Source organism: Carettochelys insculpta, chromosome 13, assembly GCF_033958435.1.
Source record: "Carettochelys insculpta isolate YL-2023 chromosome 13, ASM3395843v1, whole genome shotgun sequence".
NCBI lineage: Eukaryota > Metazoa > Chordata > Testudines > Carettochelyidae > Carettochelys > Carettochelys insculpta.
The window spans coordinates 18,170,130-18,186,523 of record NC_134149.1 but is presented as its reverse complement, the minus strand read 5'-3'; the positions used below and the strand labels follow the sequence as shown (position 1 = coordinate 18,186,523).

General features: G+C 42.6%; 1 protein-coding gene across 3 annotated transcripts in view; it reads left to right on the top strand.

Moving 5' to 3' along the window:
* Positions 1 to 16,394, top strand: part of COL4A6 (collagen type IV alpha 6 chain) — a 244,677-nt gene that overhangs the window by 144,938 nt on the left and 83,345 nt on the right. For all 3 annotated transcript variants that reach the window (XM_075008105.1, XM_075008104.1, XM_075008102.1), the window contains exons 5-6: positions 11,314 to 11,448; positions 13,325 to 13,369. In XM_075008105.1, coding sequence (XP_074864206.1) covers positions 11,314 to 11,448; positions 13,325 to 13,369 — 180 coding nt within the window. The remainder of the gene's footprint in view (positions 1 to 11,313; positions 11,449 to 13,324; positions 13,370 to 16,394) is intronic.

Sequence of the window (16,394 nt, the reverse complement as noted above, 5' to 3'; positions counted from 1 at the left end):
TTTAAAGATAAATTCCTGCAAAACACAGCTTTTCTGTGTTGTACTACTGTTTAAATGCAAAATAAATCTAACAAAGAGACCAATGCCCCTGAAAATAATAGAATCCTAAGAACCATAAAACTGTCTAGAATTCAAGATGGCAGAAGAATAACCTGTATGAATAAGGACTAGTGAACACCTATAACGAATCTAAGTTAAGAAATTAAATACTAAAACGATTCTGTTTGTGGTTGCTGACAGTACAGCAATGAAATACTTTAAGCCGATCTAAAAGGTTCAGAAGTTCTGTTCTAATGTAGAAGGTATGCTATGCTATATCTGAAGCAGAATCAGGTTGACAGCGGCATGAGAGTAGAACCACTCAAATATTTATAAAACATAATTAAGATTTTTGCATCCAATAGCATAAATGTTTTTAATTGGGGAAGCCACATGGAATTTTTATGATGTCTCTACTCAAGTTATCCTAGAGGATGTCCCTCTTTGAGAAGGTATCATTGTGGAACCATTGTCATGAAAGCTAAATGGTCCTTCTGCTATATTAGATGACTTACTTTATAACCATGGGTATGGGTGAATGTGCAGTTGAAGAAGGCAAGCCTGGGCCCCACCCTTTCTGCCCAAGGTCCCATTCCTTACACACACACACACACACACACACACAGTGAAGCCAAGTTTGCTCCCCATAGGAGCAGCCAGTCTCTAGGCATCCCCAGGCCTTTTAGGCCTTCCCCCTCCAGTGGGTGAGGTGGTTCGATCCTTCCTGGCTAGTTGGAGTGCCTATCACTTAGGCACCCAAAGTGCTGCACCAGCCTTCCTGATGAGCTGTAATGTTAGGAGGTTTGGGAAGGCAATATCTTCCTTGCCTGTGTTACCTGCTGCCCGTGATTGCAACATCAGTTTTTACTCAGACTACATTTAACAATTTTTGACTATTATCTGTGCAGAAATGCTATTCTCTAACACATTCCAGAATAGTCTCAGAGGGGTAGCCGTTTTAGTCTGTAGCTTCACAAAAAACAAGCAGTCCTGTAGCACCTTAGAGACCAACAGTTTTATTTATTAGATAATGAGCTTTTGTGGGTAAGACCCACTTAGTCGGATTTGGGAGCAAAAATGAGAATACAGGAGATATATATGGGGGGGCTGAAGAGGAGGGGATGTCACAATCATTAATAGGACTTGTGGAAAGAGTAAATTAAGTGGGATGGGTGCCATTTCTGCAAATAACAAAGATGGGGAAATTGTCCTTGTAATGTGCAAGATAATTGATATCTCTGCTAAGTCCCAGGTTAATTGTGTCAAACTTGCAAACGAATTCCAATTCAGATATCTCCCTTTGTAATCTAGTGGTAAAATTCTTTTGTAACAAGTCAGTGGCTTTAAAGTCCAGAATATCACTTCAGTGGGGTTCACTGTCATCCGTCTTCAAAGGTGTGAGTATCATATAAACCTTCAGCTAATAATGGGAGTCTCTTGGAGTCAAACATGAAGTCTTTTGTTGTAAATTGGAAATTTCTGACATGTTCACCAGCAAATGTCAAATTCTGACTGAAAGTTTTATCCTTTGAGAAATTATTTTGGCTGGTTTTGATTCTGCACAAAATAAACAGTTATTTACTGGCCTCTCTTTTAAATGAGACTAATGTTCTTGTGTAATTTTAAAATGGATTTGATTTAAAAATAATAAAGTTTGGCAAGCGTTTAGCGTGCCGTTGGAACATAACACTGGGAATGGGCTCAGGTTCAGATATGGGTCTGAACTTTCCCAAACAAAGGAACATAGTGATTGCCAGACTACCACAAACCAGGCCAGTATCTTTCCCACTTTCTCCAAGCTGCTTCAGAGAAAGGGTCATGAAATCCCACTATAGGTGCTATGAAATAAACTGCCCCAGGGGAAAGTTTCCTCCTAGCAGCTGTTAGTGATTGGTTTCTGCCCTGAGATGCAAGAGTTTTTCTCCTTTGTAAAGGTCTTGGTTTGTGGGGGTGGGTTGTTTAATTCTTAATGTTGTAACTTTGCATGTTCTTGTTCTCCAGATTTGTGTACAGTCATATTTTTAATTGTTCCAAACTCTCAGTCTCAAAGGCAGTTTGTGACAATGAGTTCCTCTGGGTAACTATTGCTACATGTTGAGAGTGAGATGTTGGTTTAACTAATTGTAGAAATAAAAGCTGATTGTTAAATGTCAGTAAAATGAAATTTCAATGAAAAAAACAAGATGGAATTTCATAATAATAGTTCTGAAATGTTTTCCTGGCTCTTTTGTGAGGCCCTTTGGATAATCAGAGCTTCCCCCACCCCCGCTTCATCAAGGAAGCAGTATACATGGTAACTGATGTATTAAAGCTGCACATCTGCCCTAGACCCTGGAACCCTAACGTTTTTCTTTCTCTCATCCCATACTCAGGGTACATATACACTGGCAGTAAGATATACCTCATCGGGCTCAATCTTCCAGGGTTCAGTTTCATGCACCTAGTGGGGATGCACAAAATCAAACTATCAAGGCTTGAGAGTTGACTCTGGTACTCCTCATTCTCACGAGGAGTATGGGAGGTCAATGGGGGAGTTTTTTCTGTTAACATCCCTTTGTGAGGATGGCCAGATAAGTCTACCCTAGATACGTCAATTCCAGCTGCCCCATCGTCATAGGATCAACTTCAAGGTTTAGCATAGACCTGACTTCAGTCTCTCTTCTTTCTCCCTTTTTGGAAGCTGTGTTTATGCAACCCTTCTGTCAAACTCCATCTGTTCACAGAGTTGGAGGGTATGTCTACATTATGCGGAAGATTGACCTGGTGTGATAATCTTCCAGGTTCATTTTTGTTCACCTAGTAGGGACACATGAAATTGAACTATCTGGGATCAGCAGTCGATCCCTGTACTCTTCAATATGACAAGGAGTAAAGGACTTTGACAAGATAGCTTAGTTCAGAAAAAAAGAAGACTTAGAGGGAGGGGACATAATAGCAGTTTTCAAGTACCTAAAAGGGTGTTACAAGGAGGAGGGAGAAAAATTGTTCTTCTTGGCCTCTGAGGATAGGATAAGGAAAAATGGGCTTAATCTGCAGCATTGGAGGTTTAGATTGGACATTAGGAAAAACTCCCTAACTGTCAGGGTGGTTAAACATTGGAATAAATTGCCTAGGGAGGTTGTGGACTCTCCATCACTGGAGATATTTAAGAGCAGGTTAGACAGACATCTATCAAGGATGGTCTAGACTGTGCTTGGTCCTGCTGTGAAGGCAGAGGACTGAACTCAATGACCTCTCTAGGTCCCTTCCAGTTCTAGTGTTCTGTGATTGGCCACAGTTCCCCATTCCCAACCAATGGAAGCTGCAGGGGTGATGCTTGGAGGCAGAAGCAGTGCATGGAGACCTCTGATACCCTTTCTCCCACTCCATCCCAGGCTACATTGTGAAACCAGGGAGCCTGCCTTAGTGGCAGCCCTGCTGCACCACTAGAGATTGTGAGCAACTGAGAGAGTCTCTAGGATCGACCAGTCAGTTGCTCTCAGCTGGTTGTTGACCACTGTCTTGCAGTATAGGCACAGGGAAGGGGACTGGAGGAAGCAGAAGACTGGAGTGTGTGAATTGCCCATTGACACACAGCAGGCCAGTAGGAGAGCTGGGAATAAAACCTATCCACTAAACAATGCTGCCTTCCAATGAGAGCAAACCTGTTAATGATCACAAGCTGACTGGGGCTCTGTACTTACCTCTTACCTGATCACCCTGTATAGCACTGGTTCTGTGGCTCGAACCTGGATCCTGTAAGGTGAGAAATGGCTTTCACTACCTTTGACCTAAGGAGGAGCTAAGGGCATTGGACACCTTTAAATATTAGGTACATAATGAAATTGCACAGAAAGCACCAGCCCTTCCTAAACTCCAGTCCTGAGAGTTTCCTGGAAAGTTTCAAGACTCATCCTGTTTCACTCCTACAAGGCATGTCTACATGGCCCCACAGCATAGCATTTTTGAGAAATTTGCAAATGGTTTGCCCTTTGCATACTCATGCAGCTAATTAGCATAACAGCATGAGATTTTGCTCTCAGCAGAGGGGGCTGCCGGCAGTAAAGAGGCTGTGTGGACGTGCTTCTGCCAGCTAAACCCCCGCTCTGTCACCAGTCCCTTATCCCTATGTTTGCCTGTGGGAGAAAAAATGTGCCCCTTTAAAATGTGGCCACTGAAGTTTTCTCCAGTGCATTTCTTTGAAGCATAAATAATACAGTGCTACCTATAATGGCTTAACTTGCTAAACTCACAGGCCATGCCAGGGAAAGCAGTATTCCTTCTAAATAACACAGGCCACAGGTCAGGAAATAATTAACTCACATACTTAATTTAAACATATGCTTATATCCTGTTCACTGTTTAATCCATTGTCTTAATTTTAACTAGAAAATAATATTAATACCTGGTACTTTACATTTTCTGCTCTGATTCTGGCACTTGCTCTGCCTTTATTTCTCATGGATTCCTGTTGACTTTGTACCTCTTCACTGCTTGCCTGTTGGTGAATCAATAATCCTGGAACAAGTTGCTATTCAAAGGGAGTAATGTTTACAGGCCAGGGTCCCAAGTAAGCAAGCGTTTCTATTATTTTGTGTCAGTGAAGTCAAGGAACAGTTTCATAGCACTGTCAGGTGCATGACCCTGCCGCAGACCTTGTTTAGAGAAAACAATAAGCAAACTGAGGTCTCCCCCTTCCACTTAACAAAAGTGATGGAAAAATGTGTGTGTGCAATTCACTGAGTTATGTGGTGTGCTTATGGGTGTACATTTATGTAATATATAAGCATGAGTTAAAAAGGCAGGGACAATAATCTAATTGTGACTTCATTGTTTGCATGGCAGTTACTTCCTTACTGAGCCTTGATCATGCCCCATCATTCTGGCTTCTCAGTGTAACCGCCCAAGAAACAGGTGAATTGAAATGTGAGCCAAGGGGAGTCCCACGTTTGGTTAAAAGAAACTATTCCATTTCTAAAGAGCCTTCCATCAAAATGCTTTTTCAGTCAGTTTTCTGTTGTTTCCTAGCATGATGTGGTGCTTCAAAAGGAATATGCTGGTCCCATCACTCACAATCACTTTACAGTCTTGGTTAGTGCAGGCAGATACCAAAGCAAAAACAGTAGCAGATGGATGAATTGTTTGAGTCTCTTGTTTTGCCTTTTTAACAGTTTGCACTAATTGACTATAAAACAATGTCTGAATCACATTATGGTTGTGGCACAAAGGGACAAAGTCCAAGAAATGGCCAGGGAAAGTTTGTTCTGTCAAGAAGTTACTCCATTCGCCTGGTTCTGAACATAGTGACACACCTCCAGGAACTCAGCCATCTTAAATGAAAGGTGGTCGAGTAATATAAACAAGATACACAAATATGTTTGTTAATGAAAACTTGTATTGTGGTTCACTATCATTCTCAAAGTTGAGTTCCTACCTGTTTGGTAGTATCCAAACAACTAGTGGGGTAGTCATGAAAATGTTCACAAGTGGCAAAGATATGACAGATTTTAGCACAAACCCTTATTCATCCAAAAATTCATACTTGGCAGATGTTATATGGAGTCAGTTATTTAAAAAATCTATTTACAGTCAAAGCCGTATTCTCACACTCAGATAACCTGCCCACTCTGTTAACCAGCACTTGGGCTGGCTTCTTGGCCAGGGGTGGCTTCCATGGGGCCAGCCTCCCAGCTCCCAGCCAGGGCTGGCTGCAGTAGAGCCACCTCCCACCCCCAACCCTCCGCAGCTGGGGCCATCAGAGAAGGGCCATCTGCCCTTCGTAGAGCTGGCAGCAGAGGGGTGGCCTGTCCAGCCCCCAGAAGAGGGGCTGGCCCTCTAGCCAGGGTCAGGCAAGTGGAGCTGCACTGGCCCCATTTGACTAGCCAAAAAATGTGATTACCTGGCAATGCCAATTCCCCAAGGGTGTCAGATAATCAAGCTTGTGTTGTATTACAGAAAATTGTCATCCACTCACAAGGTCATAGCCATACCATATGATTTAGGTGAGCAGTGGGGACTTGACTGACTGGCTCCTAGAGGTTGCAGTAATACAAATGTAGAACAGTAATGATGATGAAAAACAGAGGGCTCTGGTGATCTGCTTAAGTTGCTGTTGAATGTGGCTTAAAGTTTCTCTTTGGCCTTGTCTTTGTAGCTAAAAAAGCCATAGGGTTTCTTACCCAGGGTAATTAATAAGCATGAAATATGCCAAAGTAAAAACACCATGAAGACAAAGCACCTTAGTTTTACCTTGAGGCTGAGGTAAACTCTCTGAGATCTACTCAAAGGGACCTGGGGTATAGAGCTGGTCATGTGATAGCTCAAGTGCAATAAGATAACCCAACATAAAAATGCATCTGTTTATCAGTGAAGATAAGGCATATGTTTCAGCATGGAAAACACTGTTTCCATCCTCACAGACTTCAAAGGAAGCAAGGGGAATTCAAGAGAGCCTTATAATCACATTTACTAGAGAGATTAGAGGTATTTTACTGTGTCTTTGTGAGTTTAGTGACATGCTAGCACCATCTTCAAGAGCTATTAAAATCTTCCTTGTGGGATGCTAAGTAAATAGTAAACGTTTCACCCATTGTGATTAGAGCACAGAGAATACATTTAATTCCCTCATCAAAGTGACTCAGAAAAGACAAGAGTTGTGTGACAGTCCATGCTGCCTCTACTGGACACATTTATCAATTGGGTGGCTCAGAAAATATATTTTTAACTTTAATGTCAGTGCAAGAGTTGCACATTTAGACTGTGTCTATACTAGCCCAAAACTTCGAAATGGCCATGCAAATGCTGTTAGAAATAAGGGGATTTCGAAGTTGCCAGGGTCCTTTCCAAAAGGAGCCCCATCTGGACAAGCTGTGCAGTGGCGAGCCACGTCAATTTCCAAGTGCCGCGGCTGCAGGCATTCTAATGAGGCGCTGAATATGTATTTCAGCGCTTCATTAGTAAACTTTGAAATGGCCATTTGCATGGCCATTTCGAAGTTTTGGGCTAGTGTAAACATAGCCTTAGATGAATAATTCCACACTCCAAATACGTGAATGTGGTAATGTTCTGAAGAGTTACACCAAGTGAAGGCATCACAACAGTGTTTGAAGAACCCTTGCTTTACTCAACATTGTTATTGTCCGAATTAGTAGAAGACAGCTTGATTGCACAGGTGCAGTGCCCATTTTCAGCATATATTTCAGCCATGGTGCCGTTTACATTATCATCTGGCCTTCAAGTCAGAGTGTGCCATTGATGCTTACCTCAGATTGAAAATGAGATCAGAAGAGAGAAACTGCAAAGAATTTTTTGTTCACAGTCCCCCCTGTTGCAAATGTCATCGCTCCCAGATAGAAAAGATAGAAAATATTAAAAATATGCTACACTTGATCTCAGCTGAAAGACCAAAAGAAGCAAATGCAAGATGAGGGTGAGCATCTAAAACTGTAAAGAAAACTGTGTCTGTAATGAAGAAACATCATGGAATATGTGATTAGGCGATCCAGCCTGTCGGGATGGGAAAGGGGAACTGGAAGGCTTTAAAAATGATTTTAACAACAGGTTAAATTACAAAACAATATATATGTTTTAAAAATAAACCATAAAAACTTTTTTCCTACCAAGGCCTGAGGTCAGGGTTCCTTCTGCCTCCAGCTATAGTTCCTGAGAATGGTACTCAGTAGGGAGCTGCATTCTTCACTTTGTTCCAGGGAGTTAGTGATGTTAATAGAACTTGCAAGGGAAACACAGGAGCTGAACACAGGTCCTAGAGGGTAAGTAAAAGAGGAAATAATTTAACATTTTATTTTGTTTTTCAAACTACATACAAATTTAGAGACAGGTTCTTTGCTAGAATAACCTTATTTAATTTAGCTGAGTTTTGCCAGCTGGTAATATGACAAGACAAAGTGATATGGAAGAGACCACGCAGAGGAAAGGGTTAAGCAACAGTAGTAGTAGTAGTCAACACATATATAAAGTACAAATAATCTAGGCTACAGCTACACTAGAAACATCTGTTGACAGATGTTTCTGTTGGGAAGAGATTTTCCAACAAAACATCTGTTGACCGAATGCAGCCATACACTGAAGCTGATTGAAAGAGCGATCCACTCTGTTGACAGAGCAGACACACTGCCCAGCTGCTCTCGACAAAACAGCCAACTGGAAGCACAGCAGACGGGGCTGCCCCGTGTCCCGGAAGCACTGTCTGTCTACAGAAGGTCCCCCCAGAGCAGCCACACAGCTTTTTTGTCAACAGAATCTGTTGACAAAGACACTTTTACTCATCTGGGAGGGGCAGAAGGTTGTTGGCAAAGTGCCAAGTTTTGTTGGCAGTTGACAAAATACATTTTGTGTGTGGGCATGTAGTGAAAGACTTGTTTGTATAGCGAGTCATAGAGTTTAAAATTATATTTCTCTCTTTTGAATTAACTCTGAATTGTCTGAATAGCTACTACAAAATGTAATGTGAATCTCTCTTTTTGAGCACACAGCTGCCAAGGTTATTTTTAGAGTCCTGCGTGGATACAAAATTGGTATCTGCAGCCATAAAAATGATCCGTGGATATCCACATCTGCAGATTCAGATACCTTCATAGCGGATATCTGCAGATTTGTGGGGTTCTAGATACAAAATTTGTATGCACATCAGTATCTGCAAAAATGAGCTGTGACTATTCGGATCCATATCTGCAGATTTGCAGGGTTCTAATTATTTATCAAACATCCTAATTTTATGGGAGAAGTTCATATATTCATTCACTCACCAGGTTGAACAGGCCAGCTAATCTTTTGCAATCACTATTGTATGAATGACATTAACACACATTTTCTTAATATTGTCTAATGCCTGCATTAGTTTTCTGGGCAGAACCTGTAGAGGCATATTGTCTTCAGAGAGTCCATTTTTGCATTGTGGACTGTTGTGAGGAACTAACATCAACGTGTGTCCTCTTTGACTGAGAGGAAGAGAATTGCAGATAGGCTGGGGGAAAGGGGGGTAAGAGGTATAGCTCAGTGGTTTGAGTATTGGCCTACTAAACCCAGGGTAGTAAGCTCAGCCCTTGGGGAGGCTCTTTAGGGATTGGGGCAAATAGATGCCAGGGGTGGTGCTTGGTCCTGCCAAGAGATCAGGGGACTGGGACTGGACCTCCCAAGGTCCCTTCTAGCTCTAGGAGACATGCACCTCAAATTATATCTTAAAAAAGATGGGCTGTGCTTATCAATATAGAAGAACCTTATTCTATATGATCTGCACATTGGTTTCTAAATACAGCATTGCAAAATTCTCAGTCTATTAGAGTATATCTTCACTATGTGGAAGATCAACACTGCTGCAATTAATCTTCCAAACTTTGATTTAGCATGTCTGGTAAGGCCACATTAAATCTAACTCTGAGGGCATCCCCATTGGCACAGGTACTCCTGGTCCTTACAAGGAGTAAGGGAAGTTGATGGAATCCATTGACCTCCTGCAATGGAGACTGCACAGATGCTTGAGTTAAGCTGCATTGACTCTAGCTATGTAGTTAATGTAGCTGGAGTTGCATAACTTAATTCAGCCTTCCCTCTTAGTGTAGTCCTGGCCTTACAGAGTTCCTGACTCGATTCAGAAGTTTACCTAAATTACCAGACCAGTATGTGAATTACCAATTTCTTTTATTAATATTCATTGCAGCTAAGACAAATGCATGTTTTCTTTTATTTTAAATGCTGATCCAGTGGGGAGACAATACTAGTTAATGAAAACAGATTATCTTTAGTCATACTTCTGTGAATGTTTTGTGTCCTTGCATCCTGACGGACACTCTCCACTTTTAAAAAAGAGTTTTAGATTTGGGGAAATGTGACCATACTACAGAATACTGATGCAAATCTTCGGTCTTCTGCAAGTGATGTCAAAATACATGCAGGAAGCTCCATAAACAATTACAGATGAAAGTATTCAGATTTAGTACTTAATTTGTGCCAGAGTTTGCCAGCACTGAGCTCTGGCACCTTTGTGTTTTGCAATTCATAGCCCTGGCACCTGTAAGCTTGCTGCATTGATTATGAATGTAACAAAATTGCTTGAGCCAGGCACCTAATTGTGTGAGCCTGGGAATGTCTTTCGTTACAAATTAAGCACTGTTCAGGTTACACAGACTCTTACAAGTGGCAGCTCTGCATAACTTAGTCTTTGTTGTGATTTCTGAGGTGATGCCAGAGCAATATATGTTAAACTGTGTATTCGTCTCTCCCATTTTAGAAAAGTTTGCCATCTCTTGGTCCTATTTAGTTACTGCATTATCTCCCCTGCTCGTGGAGCCATCATGATTCTCTGATTGCACAAATTACATCTGAACATAGGTCACAAATATCATATATCGTGTACATCCTCAAACTGGCATCAGTCATGCTTCGTTCTGAATTGTTAATCAGTTTTCAAAAATGCTGCATGTTCTCGTGAATTAAGTTGAACAATTTTTAGTGACTACAGAATAACATTATCTAGATGAGAAAGATGAAATGAACAAATATAATAAAAGTTTGTAGCTTTCATGCATATATCTCATGTAATCATTTCTCTGCTGTTGCAAGGGTCTGAAGCAAAGCTTTTGCAGGCCAAACGTTATGCTCTGTGTTCCCAAAAGGGGAACACTGCCCTGGGAAATTACATTAATGGCTTTTCTCTTCCTAAGATTGAGCAGGATAAGAATCGTGATTGGTCAAAACGGCTAGGCGGCCTTTCCTAAAAGCCACATACTGTCTACCAAGCAAGAAGAGAGGACATTGGAGTCCCCACCCATTTTGTGCCAAGCGTGATGCTAGTCTGTGTGTGTTTTGTGAGTGCAAGGCCTCTGATTGCATGTGACCCATGCAAAACTAGGCATTCTATTGCATTTCCTGTTCTGTTTCATGGCTTTTCAAGTGTGGATATTTTGTACTTGTCTGGGAAGCTTAGAATTCGAGGGCTCAACCTCAGTTAGAAGTGGTCAGCTTGATTTCAGATGCCGTCCTCCTCCACTATTCCTTATAGCCTGGTGAATTGCCAGAAATCCTGATGGAAAAGTAGGAGTGTCTCATTATTTATGTAATATGCCCTTAACTCTTCATTCTGCATCGTCTGAAATAGCTCTTACAAATATTATTCGTTGGTCCGTAGACTGTCTTTAACCAGGAATGCACCGGAGAACCTTCAGAGATCTTTCCTGATCTGCCTTCAGTAATTTGGAAGGCGTAGTTATATGTGAGACATACAGGTCATTTTTACACATGGAAAATTGGACTGACCTCTTACTGTAATTCTTTCAGGGTCGTCCGGGACCTATTGGGAATCAAGGACCTATAGGTGCTCCAGGATTTACTGGGCCACAAGGTTTGCCAGGGGCAAAAGGTGAGAGAGGAGCAGTGGGCTATCCAGGATCAGCTGGACAAAAAGGAGATAAGGTAGGTTCAATAAGCACTTTCCTCTTTTCTTCCTACAGTAGATGTGATCAGAGTATCTCTTTTTGAGTGAATGAAAATAGTACTGGACTATTTCACTGTTGTTCAGTGGATACACCATTTGAGAAACATCTCCAGAGTGACCACTGAGTTTAGTCTGAAGATGACAGTCTTGGTAGCTGTATTATACAGGGCAGTAGTGATATATATATAGTCCAGGATGTCACCTTCTGCTGGCTGATGCAAGCAAAATGGCTTCAATGTTGCCTGTTGAGTCTTTTGCTTTACATGACCAACAGAATGCATATTGTCATGAAACCAAAAGAGATTGAAGAAAGGTGTAGGGGTATCCCAGTAACACCCCAAGGAAATGTAGCAGGCTTCCCTGTCTCAGACAGTCAAACCCTACCAAAGTTCAGTGAATGGCTAGCATGTTAGGAGGTGAAATTCTGTGTTGGAGATTGCAAAGTAATGCACAGTGAGGGACTAACGTATAAATTACATCTGCATCTCACTAGGTTCTAAATTACTTGTAACAATGTTGTAGAAAGACTTAAGCATTACTGAACTCAGTGAAAATAAAGGGCAATTGAGGAAAATATGGAATGTGTATATAAGCTATATAAGGAAAGGAGCAGAGCATAATACAGATGCTATAATGCTGTTAGTGAGCAGTTCTGTCAGCCCATCTCAAAAGGGGTGCAGCAGCAAGAGAGGGCTTTCAGAGACAGGCAATGAGAATGAAACAAGACATGGTCAAAACCTCATAGGAGAGATTGAAAAGATTGGGACAGTTTACCTTAGAGAGGAAAAGAGGAAGAATATAGAATAATGACTGGTATAGAGAGAGCAGAGAGGACACATCTACTTAGCCTTTCTACAAAGACAAGAATAAGGGAACATGCAGTGAAACTGAAAAGCAAAACTGAGCAGAAGATATATGTCACCCTTCTCCCTCATCCTGTGTTCTCCCATGCACAATTATCCTGTGGCACTCATTGCTCTGAGGTGGGCAGGATTCAATACAAGGATAAAAAGAACATCCAGAATTACAACAATATGGGCTAGAAACAATCATCAAGAATGCTGTAAGAGAGAAACTCCCCTGCTTCAGGACAGAAGCCAACCTCTAACTATCAAGAATTAGTAAGAAACTTCCCCTGAGGGACCCTTATCCAGAAGCGGCCTTTTCTGCACCTTCCTTTGAAGCAGTAAATATCAGACACTTTTGGAGACAGGCTGCTGCTGAACTTAATGAACCACTTGTCTGCTTTGAGATGGGCGTCCTGGTCCTGTCACTGACTTTTTCCTCTCACTGTGGAGGTACATGCAACATCCAGCTTGTCTAACAGGTTGACAGAGACAGCACAACAGTATTCAGTTGGAACAGATGCAGGAGTAATGTAAGCAGATGTATTTCTCAGCTAGCTAAATCTGTGGCATAGGTTGGTACCGACAAAATTGTAGGGACAGCTGTAACGTTTCTTGAAACATTTGTGAGGCTTGGATTTAATCCATATGAAGTACTATTTATGATTAACCTGGTGTCACACCGTGCCTCAGAGGTACAATATCAATTTGTATTTTTCTTTTAAAATACTTAATAAAAATGTTTGGGGCATTTATGTGGCAGCCAGTTTCCTGAGCATCCTCAGTTCCCATCTCTGTTGACTCCAGTGCCAGTGACAATGGAGGACCCTGGGTGCTCAGAATGAGATGTTCTACTCCTTTTACTGTGGATATTTGATCATATATTCTCACAAGATGTAGAGTAAATGACTTACCTGGGTGATAAGTAAAACCATATAAAGAATAAACTGGGTGTGACTAATGCACAAGATTGTCCATGCAAAATACTTCTTGTGTCCTTTTCCTTTAGGGCCCAATGGGGGTTCCTGGATTTCAAGGGATCAATGGGATTCCGGTGAGTTTGTGTGTGTAAATGTATCAATATAAAGCCATTGGTTTTGGCACAGAGACAGTATCCCAGCAAATGTAAGGGTACAGTGCCACGGTCATCCCTAACCTCCTCCATCATAGTAAAAGTCTGAGAGGTAGCCATGGTAGTCTGTAACTTCAAAAACAACAAGCAGTCCTGTGAAACCTTAGGTTGTGTCTACAGTAGAGAGTTTTGTCAACAGAAGCAGCCTTCCATCCACATAAATCAGGGAGCATCTACACCATGGTTTCCTAAACTGCGGGGTGGAGGGGATGACGCAACCTAGTCCCCCCCCCACCATCATTCCCCCTACCCAAAGAAAAGCCGGCCTGTGCTTCTGGCTCTCAGCCCCTGCCATTTTACACAAGTGATCTGGCGCAGCCGCTATAAAAAGCAGGCAGCCACGAAGACCCACACAGAGCTAGCTGACTCCTGCAAAGGCGAGTGAGTGTGGGTTGGAGAGGGGAAGAAGGGGAGGGTGGGGTTAGATGGGGTTCTGGGGGTCCCTGGCTCAGGGGAGGGGAATGGGGTGAGAGTGGGAGGCTGGTTGTGCCTGGCTTTGGGGGAGGGGAGGGGTTTGGGCGGAGGAGCTTGTGGGACTCAGGCTGCAGGCTTGCAGGGCTCATGAAGCTTGGGTGGCTAGCCCTGGCATCACGAGGCTTGGGCGGCTCAGGTTGGCAGGCAGATGGCTGGCCCCTGGAAGCGTGAGGCTCGGACGGCTGGTGGGGGAGGCTGACCCCAGCAGCCTGGGGCTCAGGTGACTGTCCAACAGCTGGGGTGGGCAGCTGGCAGGCGGGTGGCTGGCTCCAGCAGCGCAGGGCCCTGGTGGCTGGTGGGCAGGCATCTGCCCCTGGCAGTGCAGGGCTTAGATTGAATTGAATATTTTGTTAAAAAGGGGGTTAGATGGTGGTAAAGAAGGGTGGGGGGCATGAGGGTTTCTCAAAAATGAAAAACAGAGCGTGATGCCGAAAAGTTTGGGAGCCACTGATCTACGCACAGAAGGTGTTCTGCCAACAGAGTCTCGACAGAACTCTGCATTTGTCTCAACAGTGTTATCCCTCAAAAATTTGAGGAATAACACGCGAGTGTAGTGTAGACACTTCTGTCGACAGAGAGGGCTTCCGGTTGCCAGGCAGCTTTTTGCAGAGCTGCCATTCCACTTTCTGTCGTCAGACAGCAATGCAGTCTGGCAGTTCTCTGTCAACAGCAAGTTGTGTGTAGCAGCAATCTGTTGACAGAAGTTCTGACGAGATTTCTGTCGACAGATGCTCCTAGTGTAGGTGTAGCCTTAGAGACTAACAAATTCATTAGGTAAAATCCGTGAAAGCTCATGACCTAATAAGTTTGTTAGTCTCTAGGGCTATGGTCACACTACAGCCCTCTGTCAACAGAAGTCACGGTAAGAAGAGATTTCCCGACAAAGCTTCTGTCGACACAGTGTGGCCGCACGCTAGATGTGGATCAGAAGAGCACCCTACCCTGTTAACAGAGCGGCCGGGCTGCCCAGCTGCTCTAGCTTGACAAAACAGGCATGCAGAAGCACAACAGACATGGCTGCCCATTGTTCTGGATGACCTGTCTGTCGAAAGAATGTGCCGCAGAGCATCCCTGCAGCTTTTTTTGTTGTCAGCATCTGTCAACAGCAGCATTGTGCCTTATGGCTGAGAGGCAGAATGCTGCCAGGTGAAATGCTGAGTTTTGTCGACAGGCAACAAAACATAATTTGTGGGTGCACATTCCATGTGTTTTGTTGACAAAAATGGGGTTTAGTTCATTGTGAACCGCAGATTATTCAAGAGTATGGCCATTCTGTCACTAAACTCCATCGTGGATTGTAGCTATTTTCCCCTTACAGATGCAGAAAGGGGAAGCTTTAAAAGCAGTTCATTTTGTTTTCATTCTTACTGCTGAAATAAATAACTTCTTTTTATGTAGAAAATGCAGAATCCTGCTGTTTGGGAAAATATTTCTATGTTCTCCAGTATTCCTGTAATCCCATTTCAAGATAGGGAGTGGTTTGGACTTGTGAACTACATATGTATACACGTCTAGATTTGTGTTTGTGTGTACAATACATTGTTCTTCCTGCACAAGATGATGATAGTATATGGGCAGGCAGGTCAGTAGTCAGAGTGTTTTATCAGTACTCAAGGGATTTTCCCAAAGGCAGAGGTGAAAGTAAGCAGGCATGCCCTAGTCCTCAGCTCCGGCTAGAGCTGGCTGAGCTGTGGCAAAAGCCATCAGGGAGCTATTTAAAGAGCTAGCGTGGATGGGGGTTGAATATTAACAGAGAGGTTGCTGTGCTAGTCTGTATATGATCAAAACAAAAAAGCAGCCCAGTAGCAGATCATAGCCATACCAGAACAGACTTAATATATGAGGCACAGAGAACCAAAAATAGTAATCAAGGTTGACAAATCAGAAAAATTATTATCAAGGTAAGCAAATCAGAGAGCAGAGGGGCAGAAGGAGGCGGGGGAAAGTCAAGAATTAGATAAAATATGTAAAAGAGCCCCTATAATGAGCTAGAAAATTGCCATCCCAGTTCAAACCCTGTGGTATTAATGGGCATAAAACAGACACAAAAACACTCCTGATTCACAAATCTGTCAGCCAGCACTTTAATGGAGTGGGCCATTTTGTAAATGACCTGAAAGTCTGTGTTTTACTGAAAAGGAACTTTCACAGCCATTTGGAAAGAGAGGCTGATGAACTCACTTTTATATTCAAATTCGACACATTAACACGTGGTTTGAACTGGGATGGCAATTTTCTAGCTCATTATAGGGGCTCTTTTCCATACTTCGCTTTATCGAATTCTCGAGTCTGTTATAGTATGGCTATGATCTGAAGAAGTGGATCTGTCCCACGAAAGCTCATCACCTAATAAATTATTTTGTTAGTCTTTTAAAGTGCTATTGGACTGCTTTTTTGTTTTGGGGGTTGAATATGTTACTTTTACCCCTCCCCAAAGGGGACTGCTTGTGAGAACCCTGTGGGAGGTGATGAC